Source organism: Simochromis diagramma, unplaced genomic scaffold, assembly GCF_900408965.1.
Source record: "Simochromis diagramma unplaced genomic scaffold, fSimDia1.1 OVJJ01000106.1, whole genome shotgun sequence".
NCBI classification, from domain to species: Eukaryota; Metazoa; Chordata; class Actinopteri; order Cichliformes; family Cichlidae; genus Simochromis; species Simochromis diagramma.
In genome coordinates, this window is record NW_024387121.1 from 984,980 (window position 1) to 1,004,026 (window position 19,047).

General features: G+C 40.9%; 1 protein-coding gene across 5 annotated transcripts in view; it reads right to left on the bottom strand.

Annotated features, from left to right (window-relative positions):
* LOC120743339 (voltage-dependent calcium channel subunit alpha-2/delta-4-like) overlaps positions 1-19,047 on the bottom strand; it is an 80,549-nt gene that overhangs the window by 13,285 nt on the left and 48,217 nt on the right. For all 5 annotated transcript variants that reach the window (XM_040046948.1, XM_040046947.1, XM_040046945.1 and 2 more), the window contains 4 exons: positions 9,266-9,327; positions 5,504-5,518; positions 5,336-5,380; positions 5,167-5,229 (listed from right to left, as the gene is read on the bottom strand). In XM_040046948.1, coding sequence (XP_039902882.1) covers positions 5,167-5,229; positions 5,336-5,380; positions 5,504-5,518; positions 9,266-9,327 — 185 coding nt within the window. The remainder of the gene's footprint in view (positions 1-5,166; positions 5,230-5,335; positions 5,381-5,503; positions 5,519-9,265; positions 9,328-19,047) is intronic.

Here is a 19,047-nt window from a genome sequence, read left to right on the forward strand (position 1 = left end):
ATCCTCAGTAATGTGGCTCTTAACAGGCTGGGTTAATCCAGAGTTAACGTGCAGCTGTCAGATGGACAGCAAACTCGCAGTCCTCACATTTCTTTACTGGATGACATCACCTTATGGTGACATGCACTATATTGCCAAAAGTATTGACTCACTCCAAATAATTAAATTCAGGTGTTCCAATATCTTCCATGGCCACAGGTTTTTAAAATCAAGTACCTAGGCAGACTTCTTCTACAAACATTTATGAAATAACTGGTTGCTGTCATTGAATTCCAGGGTGGTACTCGTGCAACGAGTTCAGCTGGGAAATTTCCTTGATGCTAAATATTTCACAGTCAACTTCTAGTGGTATTATAACAAAGTGGTGCTGAAGTGTATAGTGCTCAGCGGTCGCCAACTTTCTGCAGAGCCAGTCACTACAACCCTCCAAACTTCATGAGATTAGTTTAAGAATAGTAAGGATAGAGCTTTATGGAATACCTTTCCATGGCTGACCAGCTGCATCCAAGCCATACATCACCAAGTGCAATGCAAAGTGTTGGATGCAGTGATGTAAAACAGTGTTCTCTGGAGTGAAGAGTCATGCTTCTCCATTTGGCAATCTGATGGACTAGTCTGGGTTTGGTGGTTGCTAGGAGAATGAAACTTATCTGACTGCACTGTGCCAAGTGTACATTTTCATGGAGAGGAGATTATGATGTGGGGTTGTTTTTCAGGAGTGAGGCTCAGCTCCTTGTTCTTTCTAAACAAGTTTTAAAACTTCACTTTCACATAGCAATAAAGTACTGTGCAAAAGTCTTGCCCCTCATTTCTTTATATTTTGCTTCCAAGGAGCCAGACTTCTTGGTACATTTTTGAAATGGTCTTAAGCAATAACTCTGCGAGGAGGAAGCAGGAGTACCTAGAGAGAACCAACACAGACATGTGGAGAACATGCAAACTCCAAACAGAAAGGCTTCAGCCAGGTGATGGATTTGCACCCAGGACCTTCTTACTGTGAGGTAACAGGGCTACCAACCATGCTGCCCAAACTGGTCACCATTCCAGGGAGCAATAAACCTAATTCCTAGTTCCCATTTTCCCAGCAAAAAATAAAGAAATGAGGAGTGGCTTAACAGTAACGCCCACTCACATCTTGGGCCATTTGACCTCAGGAAATGGCCCAGTGGGCTCACCTGAAACCTTGGCTGATTATGACCCACACCCGTTTTCACAACTTGGCTCGTGTGATTAGGTAGAGGATCAATAGGGGGTCCATGACCCCCTTGGAGGACACTCCCATGGGGCTTAAAATCTGGGACTTGCCACCATTTGCTCTTAGACCTGAAGCTTCTCGGATGAAACGTCTTCAAGAAAATTAAAAGAGTCCAGACGCTTTTCTTTCCAAGCTCCTTAGACTACGATGACCTGGATGACTGAGAACCTTCGCAGACATATGTTTCACACAATGTATAACCAAAATACAACCAGAGTTAAGACAGCAATTATTTGTTGCCAATCTATCTGAGACTGATTGCAGTCAGTTCGAGCTGGACTGTGATTGTCGCACGATCTGATATCCTCGTGTTGGTGTTGTTCCCAGATCATCATACTAAATGTTGTTCCAGGATCAACATTGCAAGTGACCAATCAGAATGTTGTGACATCATACTTTTGCGACTTCGGGAAAAACCGGCGTAAAACAAAAAACTGTACTTAAGCTGCGAGAAACCGCCTCTGTCCGCCCATCAACGGACCCTGACCCTAACCCTAACCGTAACCCTTTAATAAACAGTAAGCAGAATTGATATTGTCCTTGCAACATTGGAATTTCATAAATGCACGAATGGCTTGGCGCGCAAAAGAATAACGTCACAACAATGTGATTGGTCACTTGCAATGTTGAACCTGGAACAACATTTTCATGATGGTCTGGGAACAACACCAACACGAGGATATCAGATCATCCGTGATTGTCTGAAGAAAGGTTATTGCCCTCAACCTGTGAAATTGCTGATTGATTAAAAGTGATCACCCAGAGGTTGAGGCTGCTGCACATTCAACTTCTGGGCATTGCAACTACTTGCAATCAGTTTATAACAACAACAAAAATTCATTGCAATCAACGAGCAACCACCAGATTTTCCAAGCTGTAATGAAGTTGCACCAAGATGAGGTCTGCAAATTACCACATCATATCATTATGTAACAGTTCTAATGTTTTGGTTCTGTTATATAAATAAATATTAATGGAAAAAATACTGCTACAGATTTTAAAACTGAAACACAACAAAAAACTATATAAAAAATATAATAAATGTCTGCTGTCTGGCTCTGCCATCAATCTGTGGAGTAATTTTGAAAAAGCTAAAAAAGGCAGCTGTGCTGATGCAGTAACACTGCAGAGGTTCATGAGACTTTCAGCTGTGTGGTTGCAGACTAATCTACTCTTTTTGCATTTCTTAATTTGCTGCATTCTTTGTGTGAATTAGCAGAGCGACTGTTATGTTTTCTTGTGGGATTAGTAGAGATGCTGATTGCATTAGCACTCTGGGTTGTACCATTAATGACGCCATGATGCCGCCAAGTCTTGATGCAGTTTAAAAAATATCAGATTTGAAAAGCAATTCCATACATAAGTTAAGAATCCAATAAAATGACTGGCCATAGGCCTGTCGAGTGGCAAAACGTCCTTCTAAAACTAAACTGTCAACATTAAAAAATAAATCCTTTGTGTTTAATTAAAGTGTTGTCCTTAAAACACAACTGGAGCTGAAATATCTGCAGCACAATCACTCAAGGCAAAGATTGCAGTCATTCTCATTTGAGAAACATGAAGTACAATTTCCAACCCTCCCTTTTCCTCTAATGTTTTTCATCAATACTGTAAATATGTGTGAGTGGCTTACTGTTCCTCTTCTGCAAGTTTTTGATGATGCAAGTGCGCACTCATGGTGCAACCATAAAGGGCTGATCCAAGAGTTTTTCCCACTTACTTTAACACTGGCCTTGATGGAAGTGGAGGTTTGAGTTTTAATGACGTAGGACAGAAAACACAGCGAGCATGCTTCAGGGAAGTAAGTAAGTTTTCCTTGTTTGCAAGAAAATTCTACTTGCAGGGCTTTTCTCTGAGAAGAGATGTGATGGACTTAAACCCACACGTAAACACAAGTGTGATCTCAGCCTGGTGAAGTCAGATCTATCCTGCTTCACAGTCGGTCAGACGAAGGAGGCAGGCGCAGCAGCTGTGATGTTTACTGTTAATGCATCACACACGCACACAGATTAAGACCCAAACTGTCCTCAAATCCTGTGAGGCATCCAGATGTTGTTTATGAGCACATTAAATGGTCCAGAGAGCTGCGTCAGGCTGAGAAATCACCTCCTGACTCTGACTGCAGGTCTGACAGACGGACAACACATCCACGACAATGATCGCATTTTAAAAATTTAAAAATAAAAAATAAACACAACTTCTTGACTCCAAGCAGGTTAAACAGAGGATTCAAAACCCAGTTTTTCTTGGTCAGTTCAATTCAATTTTATTTATATAACTCCAAATCTATAATAATGGTCACCTCAAGGTGCTTTGTAATGTAAAATAAAGACACTACAAAAATAGAGAGAAACTCCAACAATCAAACGACTCAATATTAGCAAGCACTTGGTGACAGTGGGAAGGAAAAACTCCCATTTAACAGCAAGAAACCCCTTGAAGAGCCAGAGCCTTGTTTTTTTTTCACATTTTCCCTTCATACACAACATCAGGATTTAAAGTCAACATTAGAAAAACAAGATAGGAAACAAGGTTTAGAACAAACAAACAAACAAACAAAAATCTGTTTCAAAACATGTCCTTGGGGATTATTTCAAATACTCTTATACCAAACACACTACATATTTACAGCCTCGATAAATTCGGTGTAAAGATACTTTTTGATACTTTTTTCACATACTCATCTTCCTCCCCAAACCTCCAAGCTGTCTGCTGGAGTTTCCTTCCTGTTAAAAAGGAGTTTTTCCTTCCCACTGTTGCCAAGCACTTGCTCACAGGGGGGGGGGGGGGGGGGGGGGGGGGGGGGCATTATTGGGGTTTTCTCTGTATTACTGTAGGGTCTTTACCTAAAAGTATAAAGTGCCTTGGAGCAAATGTTGTGATTTGGTGGTATTTTACCTCCTAGGACCTTGTGTCCACATATGTGGACATCACATTTTTCTCAAAGACAAAAAACAAATCTTGTAATTCTTTGTTTTTACATTTTTTAGGTCCCAATCAGCCCAAATAGCAAAGAAAAATTAAAAATGCATGCCATGAGAGAGCTTGGGTCTTAGGAGGTTAAAAAACAAACAAACCAACACTATACTATACTGAATATCGTACACAACTCAAGCTTCTCGGGCAATGCAGCATTTAGCTGCCCCCAGCGTCCTGTCTTTCACCCTCCCTTTAACTGTCTGTTAACCCGGATGATTTGTCTAATGCTACGTGTTGAGAAGCAGGTAGGCACTATTACTGAGAGAGAGAGAGAGAGAGTACTCGTGCTCCAAACGTCATTGTGAAAGCACACAGTCTATAGGAGAGAGTGACAGTGCATCCTCAGATGTTTGTCAACGCATCCCTGCTATTATAAAGTCACTGCTCGAAATCATCGCAGGCCAAAATGACTCTGCAGTGCAGATCTAAAACTGTAGGCAAGGGCACAGATACAGTTGCTGGGTATATTTAAATTTTAAGCACACAAAATTCTGACTTCAAAATACCCACCAACAATTTTTATATATCCAAACAATGTGTAACAGTCATTTAGAAAACAGGGAACTGATGCGGTCATTTGATATTTTCCATCTTTTTCTGCTGAAGTAAACTGAAGTGTGGATGTGACTTTGTGAAAGGACGTAAAGTTTGGTTGACAGAGCAATCAGAGAAAAGTTCGCGCCATGAAATTCTTCACAAGAAGGTTTATTTTATTTGGATCATAGTTTCTGCTGCTGACGTTTTAGTCTGTGTATTTCTTTGGTGGACTTTGAGCATCACAAAGCAGACTGATGGCTCCTGAACAAAATGATCCAGATGGATAAATAGTCCAAAGGGCCAGAGGAAGAATACAGAGATTTGATTCAGAGGTGAAGTGTCCCTTTAAAACGAACTGCCCCACAAGCATAGTGGTAAAGAGTGGTGGATCTTACCTCTCTCCTCTCTTTGGACAGCATGACAAAGCCGTTGTTGTCGACCAGGTAACAGCTCAGATCCTGAACAGGAAGAAGCAGAAAGAAACGGGTCTCTTTAGGATCTTCTAACACAGAGGATGATTGTTGGTGATGAGCAACAAACAAGAAACAACTGCTGTGCACTTACAGCACTGTCACAGCTGAGAGGACACACACCTTCAATGTCTGAACACTGGAGGAAGGGAAGGAAAAGGAAAGTGTGGAGATTTGAGAGAATTTAGTCTGAATGCTTCTTTTTATGGAAAGTAATAAACCAGTAAAAACAACATAATTAATATAATTAATGTTTACTTACATCTGTGTCGTTGGGCTGCAAGATGAAACAGACAGTGAAAAGAGTGATGCATAAATTAAAATGTAATTATTATAAGAAATTAGAGATAAGAAACATTAAGCAACATTTATGTTGGCATCCTGCAGAAAACTAAAGCTCGGCTGTGAATCCATTTCTGTGATAAACACAGAAAATTTATACGATGCAGGTGAGGACGGATGACAGCAGCTTTCACCCTCACGCTGCTGCAGTTTTTAAATTCAGATTTTTGAATTGAGCTTCCTTAAATGATCCCTTTAATCTGCTTAAACTGTCACAAAGAGCATCTACTTGCATAAGATGTGGTTTTATTTTGGGTCACACACCATCATTTGGTTTAAGAGCACCAACAGCTTCAGTTTCCACTCGCCAGGATCAGTTTTCTGCTATAAAAATGCAAGAAGGCATACTTTTACATCCTGTTTTGAAGACGAGAACCTCTAATCCCCAAACTTTAAACTCCACCGAGGCTGAGAGGTTTTTACTGAAAGGGAATGACACGTTACGAAGCTCAGAAACTGTAAATCAGCTGCAAGAGAATGTAAATGTGTTGAGTCGGTCGGATGAGTTAGTGTCGGCACTGAAGCTATCCTGTAAATACATTAATCCAGCCCGTCACAGCTGTCAGCTCCTATTAATAACATTATCTACATCATCAACCTCCACGGGACATCTGCAGCTCTGCTTCTGCTTCACTTAACTGCAGGGGGGGACATTTGCAAGGTCAAAGACCTGCGGAGAGAGTGTAATACTAGCCGGCCTTCTGGGGACAACTTTTTCAACAGGATCAAAAGTTTGTAGCCAATTTTCAGCTTATTACACAGCAGGAAGGAAACCTGCAGAGCTCAGTTTGCTTCTATTAGATCTTCACCATCAGGGGGAAAAAAATAAAGTCTGTTTCCTAAATTATAAGGGGCTCTTCTTGTGCTCTGCAGTCGTTCCAGTCCATGACAAAAATACCTCTGCTTGGAGTCACTAGGTAGAAATACAGCAGCAATCTTTCCTTCTCTTTATCAGATGGGAAAAAGGTTTTGTAATTAGCACCTTCTTACATCTATTACAGAGACGATCAAGATCAAAACCATTAACTATTAGATAATGTGTGGCTGGGATTTGGTCCTGTTATCTCCTGTAGCTCCTGTTCCTCTGATTGGAGACACTATTCCTCACCATACCAGGTGCTGTCAGGTCAATGTTTTGTGGGGATTTTCTCAAAGCTACAGGATAAATACAGTCAGAAACCAGATGAATAATCAAGTTGAGGAGAAAGCCACTTTTATTTACTTCTGTCACAATCCTGATCTAATCACACCTCGATATTTTACATGAAAAGGCTGCAGCACCTTCAGAGTGCGGTTGGCAAGAAGCAGACTGTGTTGGAGCGCTTTACAGCCCATTTCCACAATGCTAGTTTCTTTGAAACATTTAATGTTCAGTCCTTTTCACAGCTCAGGGAGAGGTTGGAGGGCCAGACTGGAGTTGGGCCTTCATCTCTTGTTTGGTTCAACCATCTGAGGGATCATCTGCACCACAGTTCATTACAACCAAAGCTCATTGTTATAATTTACTTAAGGGTCTTTCTTGAAAAGAAATCAACACTCTGTTTTGTGTTGGGATAAACAGACGTCATTTACGATGGTGGTCTGCTGTAGTACCAACATCACCCACTTTCTGATATTTCTGTGCAAAAGCTTAATAAGTCCAAGAAGAGACACATGGAGAAGGAAATGAGCAAAAATGGGACCTCTTTAGACTAAATGACCCAACAGGACTAACTAAAGAGCACAATCCATTTCTGATGTATTATTAAGAATGAAATCCATTTGCTTCTGATCTTATTGACTTTATTCTATATGCACATTTTGGTTTAATCTTAATGAAAGGTCTGAGAGAATTATCGCCTACACTTAATGATTTTTGCTCTCTAATGAACAAAAAGGAAAATTGAAAAAATGACCTCTGAATCTGGAGGATTATAACTGAACAAGCAAGAATCTCTTCTGTGTCCTTGGAAACTTGGTGACATTTGGTGCTGCTTGTTAACTACCTGGAAGACTCTGGCCCAACTGCAGACGAAGCTGCATCTCCACCACGAAGACGTTTATGATCCCACAGGGGGCGGCGATATAAAACTTGGATGGCTTGATAGCTTATTTACATTTTAGCACCTCTGGCTTTAAATATTCTCAAAAGTCTGCACTGTTTCAGATCAAACCTGCAACAGCAGACAGTTTGTACAAGGTCACAGCCAGAATACAGTTCAGCAGGGAATTAGGATGCTAAAAACAAGCCTCTGTTTGTCCTCTGATACTGTATATTCAGTCAGATCTTAGTTTTTATATCAGAGGACATAGAAAAGTAACACAACTGTGAATCGGTTACTCTTCAATTCTATTCTGCAATGAAGTTATCAGTGCTGTAACATCAATATCCGATCAATGCCAGACTCCCACCAGGTGCATGTTGAGGAAGTCTCTGTGTTCAGGGTCAATTTAGCAGAATTTGACAGAAAACTAGTGCCGTGGTCTTTGAAATCCCAGCTGCTCCATCCATTGAAAATGATGGTGTGAATAAGAGTTCTGTAACAGGAAGTGCATGTTTCATTTCACCAAATCAGGGCAGGAAATAAGAAAGAAACAAAGAAATTAAAATACATCCGCATGTTTTATCCATTCTAGAAAAAAGGCAATTAAAGCCTTTGAGCTAATGCTAACGTCAGCTTGAGTTGAGCTGCTGGGCCCTTAGTCTTGACTGGCAGGTGTTTGTCTTTGCAGTTTGTTGCTCCAGTTCATCTTTCTCATATACACACATTTACAAATACCAGTTTCATAAGCCAACTGTTTTCTTTTTTTAGAGATATTTAATTAATTAATAAAAGTCAAATACAAAGCCCATTCGAAGTCAGAATGCTATGTTAAATATAAAGAGCACTTAACCCTTTATTTAGAAACTGCACAAAAGGAAAAAGTGGGTTGCAAAGACGGTTGTACATGTGCAACAAATAAAGCAGCTAACTATACCAACTACAGTATATCAGATATACCAGTTAAATGTGTGGTAGGATGTGGGCTGGCATGAGACTCAAATATATTTAGCAACTGATTTTAGTGTCTTTTTTCTTTGTCTTTTTCACTCCTCCAATACGCTCTGCTGTCCTCCATGCTCTTATTTTGAAAGTTCCATCTCTGATATTAAGAAATCCTCAGCCCCGGTGTGGCATTTGTCATCCTGCAGTCTGACAGACATCAAATCCACTATCTTGAACTGTTGCAGTTTCTATTTCTGCTCGGAAGAACCACTGCAAGGTGGATGGTCTCTCTAAGCGGACCCTGCATTTGGTTTGAAATTAACTCGTAACTTAAAGTGCTTGATTTGAACAGATGCTGCTGCCTGTCACATTATTCTGACAAATTCATATGGTGACCCCTAACTGAGAGATTATGAGAGAAAATCTCTACATGTAAACAGCAAAGGTTACAAAATAAGGAATTAGAAACATTTCAAAGGTTTTGGTAGAAAGCAAATGCCTGGCTGTGATGTTCTAAGGTACACTTAAAACACAATCTCCACCAACACCTTTAACTGGTTTGTGTTTCTGTAGTCAGCTTCAGCCCACCTTTTAAGGGAAAAGTCACTTAAACTTCCTGTCAACCTCTAGACAATAAACACAGGTCAATGAAATGACCTCAAAAATGAAAGAAATCAGACAATGTGTGTTTGTGTGAAAGTGAGTCCTGCGGTCACCTGCTTGGCGATGGCCCAGAACCGCTTTTCCAGCCAATCCAAGGACATCTGCAGCCCGACAGCTAAAAATAGAAAACACACAGAGACACGCGCAGCATTAAGACAGACGCAGGGTAAGATGGACTCTGCAGAGGCGGCGCTGAACATTTAGCTGTGTTTGTGGAGGAAAGGGAGGTGGACAGGAAATCAATTCGACCCTCGGTTCACCTCTGTCGTGTCCTGACGCCAATGAAGGGATGTAAACACTGATGAGCCTGATGGTGTGTGTGCTCCCTGCAGGCTGGGTAATGACACATCTCTGGGTAATGCTCTGTAGCAGCTTCATTACTGTGAGCATCAGACTGTAGTACACAGCAAGCATTTAGGAGCATGTTGAACGGGGAACAGTTTATATTCTGTTGAGAATCCGTGTCAAGTTAAATCTGGGCTGATGTGTCTAAAGACTTCACTAAAACCCAGTTGACCACTTGCTGAAACCTTCGCCTGAATAACATTGGTTCAATTAGTGTGTACAAACTGTAACTCAAAGCAGATTCATCTAGTGCTTTTCTAGAGTAGCTCTACACGATTCATAGTTTAGATGAATCCTTTATCTTTCAACATGTATATTAAACAAATATGCGAGACTGCTTTCTTTAATTTTTGCAGTATTGCTAAAATTAGAAGCATCCTGTCTCAGAGTGATGCTGAAAAATCATTTCATTTATTTATTACTTCTAGGCTGGACTAATGTAATTCATTGTTATGAGGATGTCCTAAAAACTCCCTGAAAAGCCTTCAGTTAATCCAAAATGCTGCAGCAAGAGTCCTGACAGGGACTAGAAAGAGAGAGCAGATTTCCCCTTCATTGGCTTCCTGTTAAATCCAGAATTCAAAATCCTGCTCCTCACATACAAGGTCTTAAATAATCAGGCCCCATCATATTTTAATGACCTTGTAGTACCATATCACCCTATTAGAGCACTTCGCTCTCACACTGCAGGCCTACTTGTTGTTCCTAGAGTATTTAAAAGTAGAATGGGAGGGAGAGCCTTCAGTTTTCAGGCCCCTCTTCTGTGGATATAATATAACATTCAAGATGATCATGCTCACACTGGATTGGCTGTGTTCAGTGAATGAAGCCTACAGAAGTGTGAGTGAGTTAAAAATGTGCCAACCTGACAGCCAATCACTGATCTTGGACACTGTAGCCATCCCTGTAAGTACATATAAGTACAGTAGTCATATAATGCACTGTAATTTAGTTTGTGTTTGTTTGCTTTTGAGCTGGTTTAAGCTGATGTTTTTTCATTTCTGTCACGCAGTAGAACCAAACCAAAGCATCTAAAGCAGGTAAAGCCTTAGATGGTGTATGTCACATGCTAAATTGTAGGTAGTCTGTGGTAATTTCTTGTTCTTTGGCATCAGTAAAACATCCCTCTAAGGCCTTCAGCTAATCTAAAAGTATGAGGCAATGAACGCATTTTGGACGACACTGCTCTGATTGTTTGTTCCCTGCAGAATTGATTTCAAATATTATTAATTAAGCCCAGAGATTTCTAACCCAAAGTTATTAATCAGATCTGCCTCCTCTCTCAGCACGAGTCTCCAGGATGACTCGTTCCTTTTTGTTTTGAGGTTAAAACTGGTACAAACTGATCTGAAAGGATTCCTTTGTCATGACTGAAGAGATGAAAGTTTCAAACCCTGCCATCACTGAAAACACTTTTAAACCATTCTTTTGAAAAATTATGTTTTGTGAGTCATGACATTTCATATTGCTTTACCCTTCATTCTTTCAGTGCTTTAACTATAGGTTTTTTTTTAAAATACTTTTCCAGGAGTCGTCATTTTTATGGTGAAAGTAAAAGCTGATAACTAAAATTAAAAAGCTGCTTTCATCTGTCTTAAACTCTTGGTCTGTGTTTTAATTACCACCATCCATTTCAAAGGTAAAAGTGCTGTGTGAGAAGAAAAAGCTTGATGGATGAGAACAATTACACAGCTAATGGACAAGGAAAGTGAGAATAAGACTTGAACAAAAACACTATCAACCTGCAAAATATTCTTCTTAGTGCTCTATAACTAACAACAAGGACACTCGAAGGTGTTACCGTCACCATAAATGAGAGTCAGTAAGTGTGCACAGATCTGAATGGATTTAAGCTCACATGCTGGGTTATTGTGAAGATATTTCAAACAAAGTCTAACATTCAACATTCAAGTTCACCGGAGGCGCCGAGAGAGGCACTGCTGAAGGCCTTTAATGAGCAGTAATGAATGAGTGTCTACAAGGTGGACAGGAGGAACACGTTATAGTTGACGGGAACAGATGGACACGGGAAACAAAGGAAATCAATCGAAACAACAACATCGAAAATGAGGAAAAGAAAACTGGATCAACTTCTGCTTTGTTGTCAGAGTGAATGATCTCGTTACCATTCGTGCCAGCACGGGGGATTTCAAAGTAGAATGGGAGGCAGACACCTCTCCTGTGGGGCCAGCTCCCAGCTTGCTTTCAGGAGACACACACCCTCTCTACTCATAAGATCAAAGTTTTCCTTTTTGATACATTTAGGGCTGGATAGGTGGTCCTCAACCCTCCCTTATTTATTCTGATAAATGAGCCCAGTCAATACTGGATTTTGACAAAAATTGAAGCAAGACTCCAACATCCAGTCAGACCTGGCATCTCCGCCCTCCATATATTAATTGGTAACCTCCCCGTTACAGGACCTGTGGGAGTCGTTTCACCTCACAGCAACTTAATATCTGAAACTGTTTTTGTCACTTTCATAATGAAAACTCTTCTTCACGCAGGCAGCTGGTCTGCAGCCTACAGATGAGAGATACGAGGCGGCACGTCAAGCCTCTTGTGTTCTGGTATTATTGGAAAAGCCGAGCAGCCGTAAAAGCTTTTATTTGTGGTCATTGCTTGTTATCGAGCTGCTAGTTATTGAGCCTTCCACCGACTGCAGACTCTGCTCTGATGCTGCAGTATGAAGAAAAAATAATACACTTTTGTCTGTTTGGTTGCTGCAGAGAGTTTCATCTCCATTCCTGCACTTTAGACTAAATTTTAGTCTAGTTTCTGAAGAACAGAGAATACTCAGTACTAATTGGCTGTGCAGAGGCAATGAGGCACCTCGCCGCGCTTTTAATACAGAACCGCAACTCATCATTAACGATCTCTGACACACTGACCTCCAACCTTTTACTTTGAGCCACATTTTTGCTCCTGGTTCTGCTGTGCTGCTGAGAACTGTGCAGTTTGTGATCCAGAGACTCTCTCAGTTTTGTTCGGGTTGATTAAAGATCTTTCAACTTTGAGCTGAAAGATGCTAGTCCATCCTGTGGGAAGAAATGCATTTGCCTCCCTCACAGGAACAGATTGTTTGTTCATTCATTCTCACCTCGTTGAATACAAATACCCAGCATAAAGTACTCTAAGAGCTTCCTAACAATTCAAGAAATATCTGTATAAACCTAAGTGGAAACTGTCTCTGGCAGCATTGGACCTGACAAAGTGTTTTCAGCTCATTTGGTGGTTCTGCTCAGTTTTTAGGCGTGCTATAGTGAGCACATTGATTAGCTGTCTGGACACCATTTTACCCTCATTTTTGCTCTTATTAGTTTCCAGAGTAAGAGGCATAAAAAGCCCCTTTACACTCTCTTGGCAGCCAGAAGTGGAAAGACTAGAATGAAACGAGTATTTTGCAGATAAAAAGCTCATTTAGATATTCCCCACAGAGAGTGGTGGAGACTGAAAACAGAGCTCAAAGAAGTCATGTGCAGGAAGGCTGTTTGGTTTTTCATGTTACAGGTAACGTTGCCAGTGGACTTGCTAAGTATCTTAACTCCAGACTCTGCAGCTGCTGGCAAATGAATCATTGACCTCTTCAGAATAATCTGACTGACAGAAGTATCTTTGGTAGTATGTCTGTGAAGATTCTCAGTCATCCAGGTCATCGTAGTCTAAAGAGCAGTGTTGGGTAAGTTACTTTAAATTAGTAACTTAGTTACATTACTAGTTACTTCTATCAAAAGTAACTCAGTTACTTCAAGTTACTCGTTACTTTCAAAGTAACTAGTTACTAGGGAAAGTAACTTTGGTTTTACTCAGAATTCTCTTGTTAATGTGTTGCTTCCATAACTTTACCAGTCTTCTAGCTTGCTTACTTGCCACAGTGCACTGTGCCACCTACCAATAGAAAGGAAAAGATAATGTGCACATTTCCACGAGAGAAATCCCACGCCTGGACCGTCATTGACCGCTGCCATGATTCTAGCCTACGTCACAGCGTCATGTGCGCCTTTTACATCCAACACGAAAACTGCAGTCGTGGTGCTTTCGATTGTACTCGGAACTCTGAAATTCTGCCTTCTGAATAGGAAGATGTAGGTAACACCAGACTGCAGATGAGCTGCATACAGGGCTGGACTGGGACAGAAAATTGGCCCGGGCATTTTGACTAGGAAAAATCATAAAGCCTTTGAATGAAAATAAACGCTGTTGTGACAGTGATGTTCACTGTTCTGATGGTATATATGTATCAATCTATCAATCGTTTGTTGTAAGATTCAGATAATTATTTTTTAAAAGTGAGACATTTTAAATGAGAATAAGAAAGAAAAGTATTTCTTTGTGCCCCCCACACAGAATAACTCCACCTTTGTGTCTTTTTCATTGTAGCTGAATTACTGGACAAACTGTGTTCCTTTTCAGCTCAATAAGAAACGCTAATATTTTCTCTGAGTACGAGACGATTCTGTTTTTTAAGGGATGGCTGGCATCATAATAATTAACCTTATGAACAAAATAAAGTTCAACATCAGTAACATCAAAGCACCCACCCAGCTGTATAAACTCCGTCATGCTAGCTAGTAGGCAGTACGAGTTATTGTAACTGACTGTAAAAAGTCAGCATAACGAAAATAAACTCCACCTAAACTTGGTTTATATCTGACCCAGATAGACTGCAGGTCATAACTTCTTACCTGAAGTTCAGTTCACACTTGGACCGGCAGCCGCCTCGGGTCTCTCCTCCTCCTGCGTCCTCTTTCCCTCATCCACCTGCTGGCCTCCACCACTTGCTAATGTTACTAAATCTGTGGAAGCTCCGCAATAGCCACCACACGAAGTAACGAATAATGAGCCTATCTAAATCCCAGTAACGACTAACGCGTTCCTGATTTTGGCATATTAACTAGTTACCGTGCTCGTTACCACAATAATAACGTAGTTACTGTAACGCGTTACTTAATAACGCCTTAGTCCCTACACTGCTAAAGAGCTTGGGGAAAAAAGCGTCTGGACTTCTTTAAGTTGCTTGAAGACGTTTCACCTCTCATCCGAGAAGCTTCTTCAGTTTTAGGGTCAAATGGTGGAGAGTCCCAGATTTTAAGCCCTATGGGAGTGTCCCCAAGAGGGTCACGGACCCCCTATTGATCCTCTGCCTAATCAAACAAGCCAAGGTGTGAAAACGGGTGTAGGTCACAATCAGTCAAGGTTTCGGGTGAACCCATTGTGAGACCTAGCCCCCCTCTATCATGTGACTTACTGAGGTCAGATAGCCCAGTATCTGAGTGGGCGGATTATAGATGGCAGACAGTTGGTGTCGTAAACCACCGCCTCCGTTCAAAGACGGTCGCTCACAGTGGACATACAGGGAGTGCAGAATTATTAGGCAAATGAGTATTTTGTCCACATCATCCTCTTCATGCATGTTGTCTTACTCCAAGCTGTATAGGCTCGAAAGCCCACTACCAATTAAGCATATTAGGTGATGTGCATCTCTGTAATGAAAAGGGGTGTGGTCTAATGACATCAACACCCTATATCAGGTGTGCATAATTATTAGGCAACGTCCTTTCCTTTGGCAAAATGGGTCAAAAGAAGGACTTGACAGGCTCAGAAAAGTCAAAAATAGTGAGATATCTTGCAGAGGGATGCAGCAGTCTCAAAATTGCAAAGCTTCTGAAGCATGATCATCGAACAATCAAGCGTTTCATTCAAAATAGTCAACAGGGTCGCAAGAAGTGTGTGGAAAAACCAAGGTGCAAAATAACTGCCCATGAACTGAGAAAAGTCAAGCGTGCAGCTGCCAAGATGCCACTTGCCACCAGTTTGGCCATATTTCAGAGCTGCAACATCACTGGAGTGCCCAAAAGCACAAGGTGTGCAATACTCAGAGACATGGCCAAGGTAAGAAAGGCTGAAAGACGACCACCACTGAACAAGACACACAAGCTGAAACATCAAGACTGGGCCAAGAAATATCTCAAGACTGGTTTTTCTAAGGTTTTATGGACTGATGAAATGAGAGTGAGTCTTGATGGGCCAGATGGATGGGCCCGTGGCTGGATTGGTAAAGGGCAGAGAGCTCCAGTCCGACTCAGACGCCAGCAAGGTGGAGGTGGAGTACTGGTTTGGGACTGGTATCATCAAAGATGAGCTTGTGGGGCCTTTTCGGGTTGAGGATGGAGTCAAGCTCAACTCCCAGTCCTACTGCCAGTTTCTGGAAGACACCTTCTTCAAGCAGTGGTACAGGAAGAAGTCTGCATCCTTCAAGAAAAACATGATTTCCATGCAGGACAATGCTCCATCACACGCGTCCAAGTACTCCACAGCGTGGCTGGCAAGAAAGGGTATAAAAGAAGAAAAACTAATGACATGGCCACCTTGTTCACCTGATCTGAACCCCATTGAGAACCTGTGGTCCATCATCAAATGTGAGATTTACAAGGAGGGGAAAACAGTACACCTCTCTGAACAGTGTCTGGGAGGCTGTGGTTGCTGCTGCACGCAATGTTGATGGTGAACAGATCAAAACACTGACAGAATCCATGGATGGCAGGCTTTTGAGTGTCCTTGCAAAGAAAGGTGGCTATATTGGTCGCTGATTTGTTTTTGTTTTGTTTTTGAATGTCAGAAATGTATATTTGTGAATGTGGAGATGTTATATTGGTTTCACTGGTAAAAATAAATAATTGAAATGGGTATATATTTGTTTTTTGTTAAGTTGCCTAATAATTATGCACAGTAATAGTCACCTGCACACACAGATATCCCCCTAAAATAGCTAAAACTAAAAACAAACTAAAAACTACTTCCAAAAACATTCAGCTTTGATATTAATGAGTTTTTTGGGTTCATTGAGAACATGGTTGTTGTTCAATAATAACATTATTCCTCAAAAATACAACTTGCCTAATAATTCTGCACTCCCTGTAGATGGCTTCTTTCACTCCTCTTTCAAACCATCTGTCTTCTCTGACCTAAATGTGAACATCCGTCCAAAAACAGTGGCAAAAGAGAAGAATTATTGGACGGATGAAGTTGATCTGTCACTGTTGGATGGGGAAACAGGCACCAGCAAGCTAATAATGAACAGAGCCCTGCTGTTAAAGAGAAAATTGCAGATAGGCGTAACGTTAGACTTCATTTAGCCACAGGCTAAACAACAACAGCTCCTAATAGGAACAAGATCATATTTCTTACATGCATTTTACACTAAAATGTCATATTTGGGTAGACAAATATGTGAAAGTATCCATATAAAGGCACAGATGTGAACATAACTGTAATCTTAAGGGATTAAAAGATGATGTCACATCAATATTGTGCCTAAAATTTGTTTCTGCTAGTCCCAAAAAACAATCAGCTTCTGCCAGTTCAAAGGTTGCTGGCTGCAGGTTGATGATGCAGCCTTTGGACAGCAAGGAAATTCTGTCTGTACTTTAAGAGAGTACAGTACTGGGACCCCCCCCCCCGAGCTCAGTGTGTAATAGCAGGCTCGTAGCAGAAGGGGGAAATGTGACACTGCATTTGTGTTTGGGGAGTGTCCTGACCTTTGGGTCTTTTAAACCTCTTAAGGCATCACTCTCAGTCATTCCTCTAAAATAGCCTCTCTGCAGACTCAGTGGTCTGCGGCTTTGCTCTGCCGTTTGATTTCATTTCTCAGTTTTTTTCTCCTTTCCTGTCAGCAGCGTCCTTATCGCCGCCCTTCAGAGCTGCAGCTGAACTGTTTCTGCTGCAGTCTGCAAGGACGGGACAAAACAAGCACCACATTTATTCATGCTTGTTGACATAAAGTAAAAATACACACAAATACTGAGGGATTCATGTAACAGTTATTCTCCCTTTGTCTCTGAGTATTTTAATCTGTAGCTGAAGCCTGTGTTTTATTTTAATAGACCACCAACTTCTCATTTGTGTTGAGTGTGCTGAAAAAGTGAGAGCACCACTCAGAACATAAAAATTTTATGATCCAATTTATTGTCAGCTCTGTTTATAGTGTTAATCTTATTCTTTAATATTCCATATACTTATGCATACCTTTACTGGCCTGTACATATGAATTTCTACCTACATTAGCAATCTTTGAAAATTTCTCTTATTGTTTTTGATAACTGCATTTGTAGTTTCTGGATCGTGCTACAGTGTTGCTGAGGTAAGATGATTTCACCACAGTGATCAATATAGTTTATCTAACCCATTTTTATGAATGTGAAATGCAAATCTGACGATGCAGTAAGAGCCCCGAGTGGCCTGCTCTGTTTTCTTTCTTTATCTTTACTTACATCTGCTATTTAATCTTTCACTGTGCTTCAGTAAGACTCATTATTTTTAGTTCAGTCAGGACCACGTTAGTACAAAGAGGGTGGTTATTTCCTTCTCTTTCCATTTCACTAATTTATACTTGTCAGCATGTGTCTGTTCCGAGACCTCCCTGCTCTTTCACACACATACACGAGCAGAGAGGCAAACCCCCCAACACAGACCACAGCAGGCACTGATAGCAGCAGCAGATATAACACTGATGAAGTCACACAGCTTGAAAAGGGGGAGCTGGGTTGCAAAGCAGGCTGCAGAGTCCCAGTAACAGTCAGGCTATGGCCCGAGACAAACAGAGACAACCAATCAGAGGTGAGACCCGAGTGCCTGACAGGTGGTTCCAGAAGGTTGCTTGCGGGGTGAAATTGGTGGAAAAGAGGTATATGGTGCTGCTCCTTGTGATTGCTTTTATTGCTAACAGGTTGCCGTGGTTGATTGTAGTCTGTATAATGACTCTGACTTTGAAAGTAAAAGTTGTTCCATTTAAAATGCACTAGTTTCAGCTTAAAATTTTATATTAAAAGGTGCACATTCTCAATTTTTGGTTGGTATCACTGTTTTTAAAGTTAATCCTTGGTGGTTAGTTAGCAAGTGCATTTAGACAAGTGCAATCACCAGCACCAACTGGTCGGGTCATACATATTTTCCCTCGCAGAGGTTGGAGATTAACAGAAAACTGACATATTTTTAGAAATGCATATTTCAGCATCTGGCATCGGAGAGCTAACATAGCACGGAGGATGCTAACTGCAAGGATCAACAGTTTGGAGGTATTCCACATCGTCACATACACCAAGAGCTTCTCTCTGACTGTGTACAAAAGCTTTTGACTTAGCTCGTTAACTCATTACGTCCCATGTAACCACAGACAGTCTGTGGGTGGAAACTTTAATTAAGCTGATGTAACAAGTTGTCATCGACACATTATTTTATGCCACCTGTGTCTCTCTGCTCCACTCTGTGTATGATTGTCTAATTATTAAGTAATTTTCCTTTCTTTTCTTTTTTCTTTTACTAACAAAGAGAAATTCAGTACATTTATATTCTTGAATGTGATACACGTTTGGTATACTTTGTTGCTAAGTGAGGAGAGAAGTGTTTAAGTCGAGCCTAACGTTGCCTCAAACATAAGAGGATGAGTCCCAGCATTTTCCTCAAAGTGATAAATAAAGTTTATTCCAGGGAT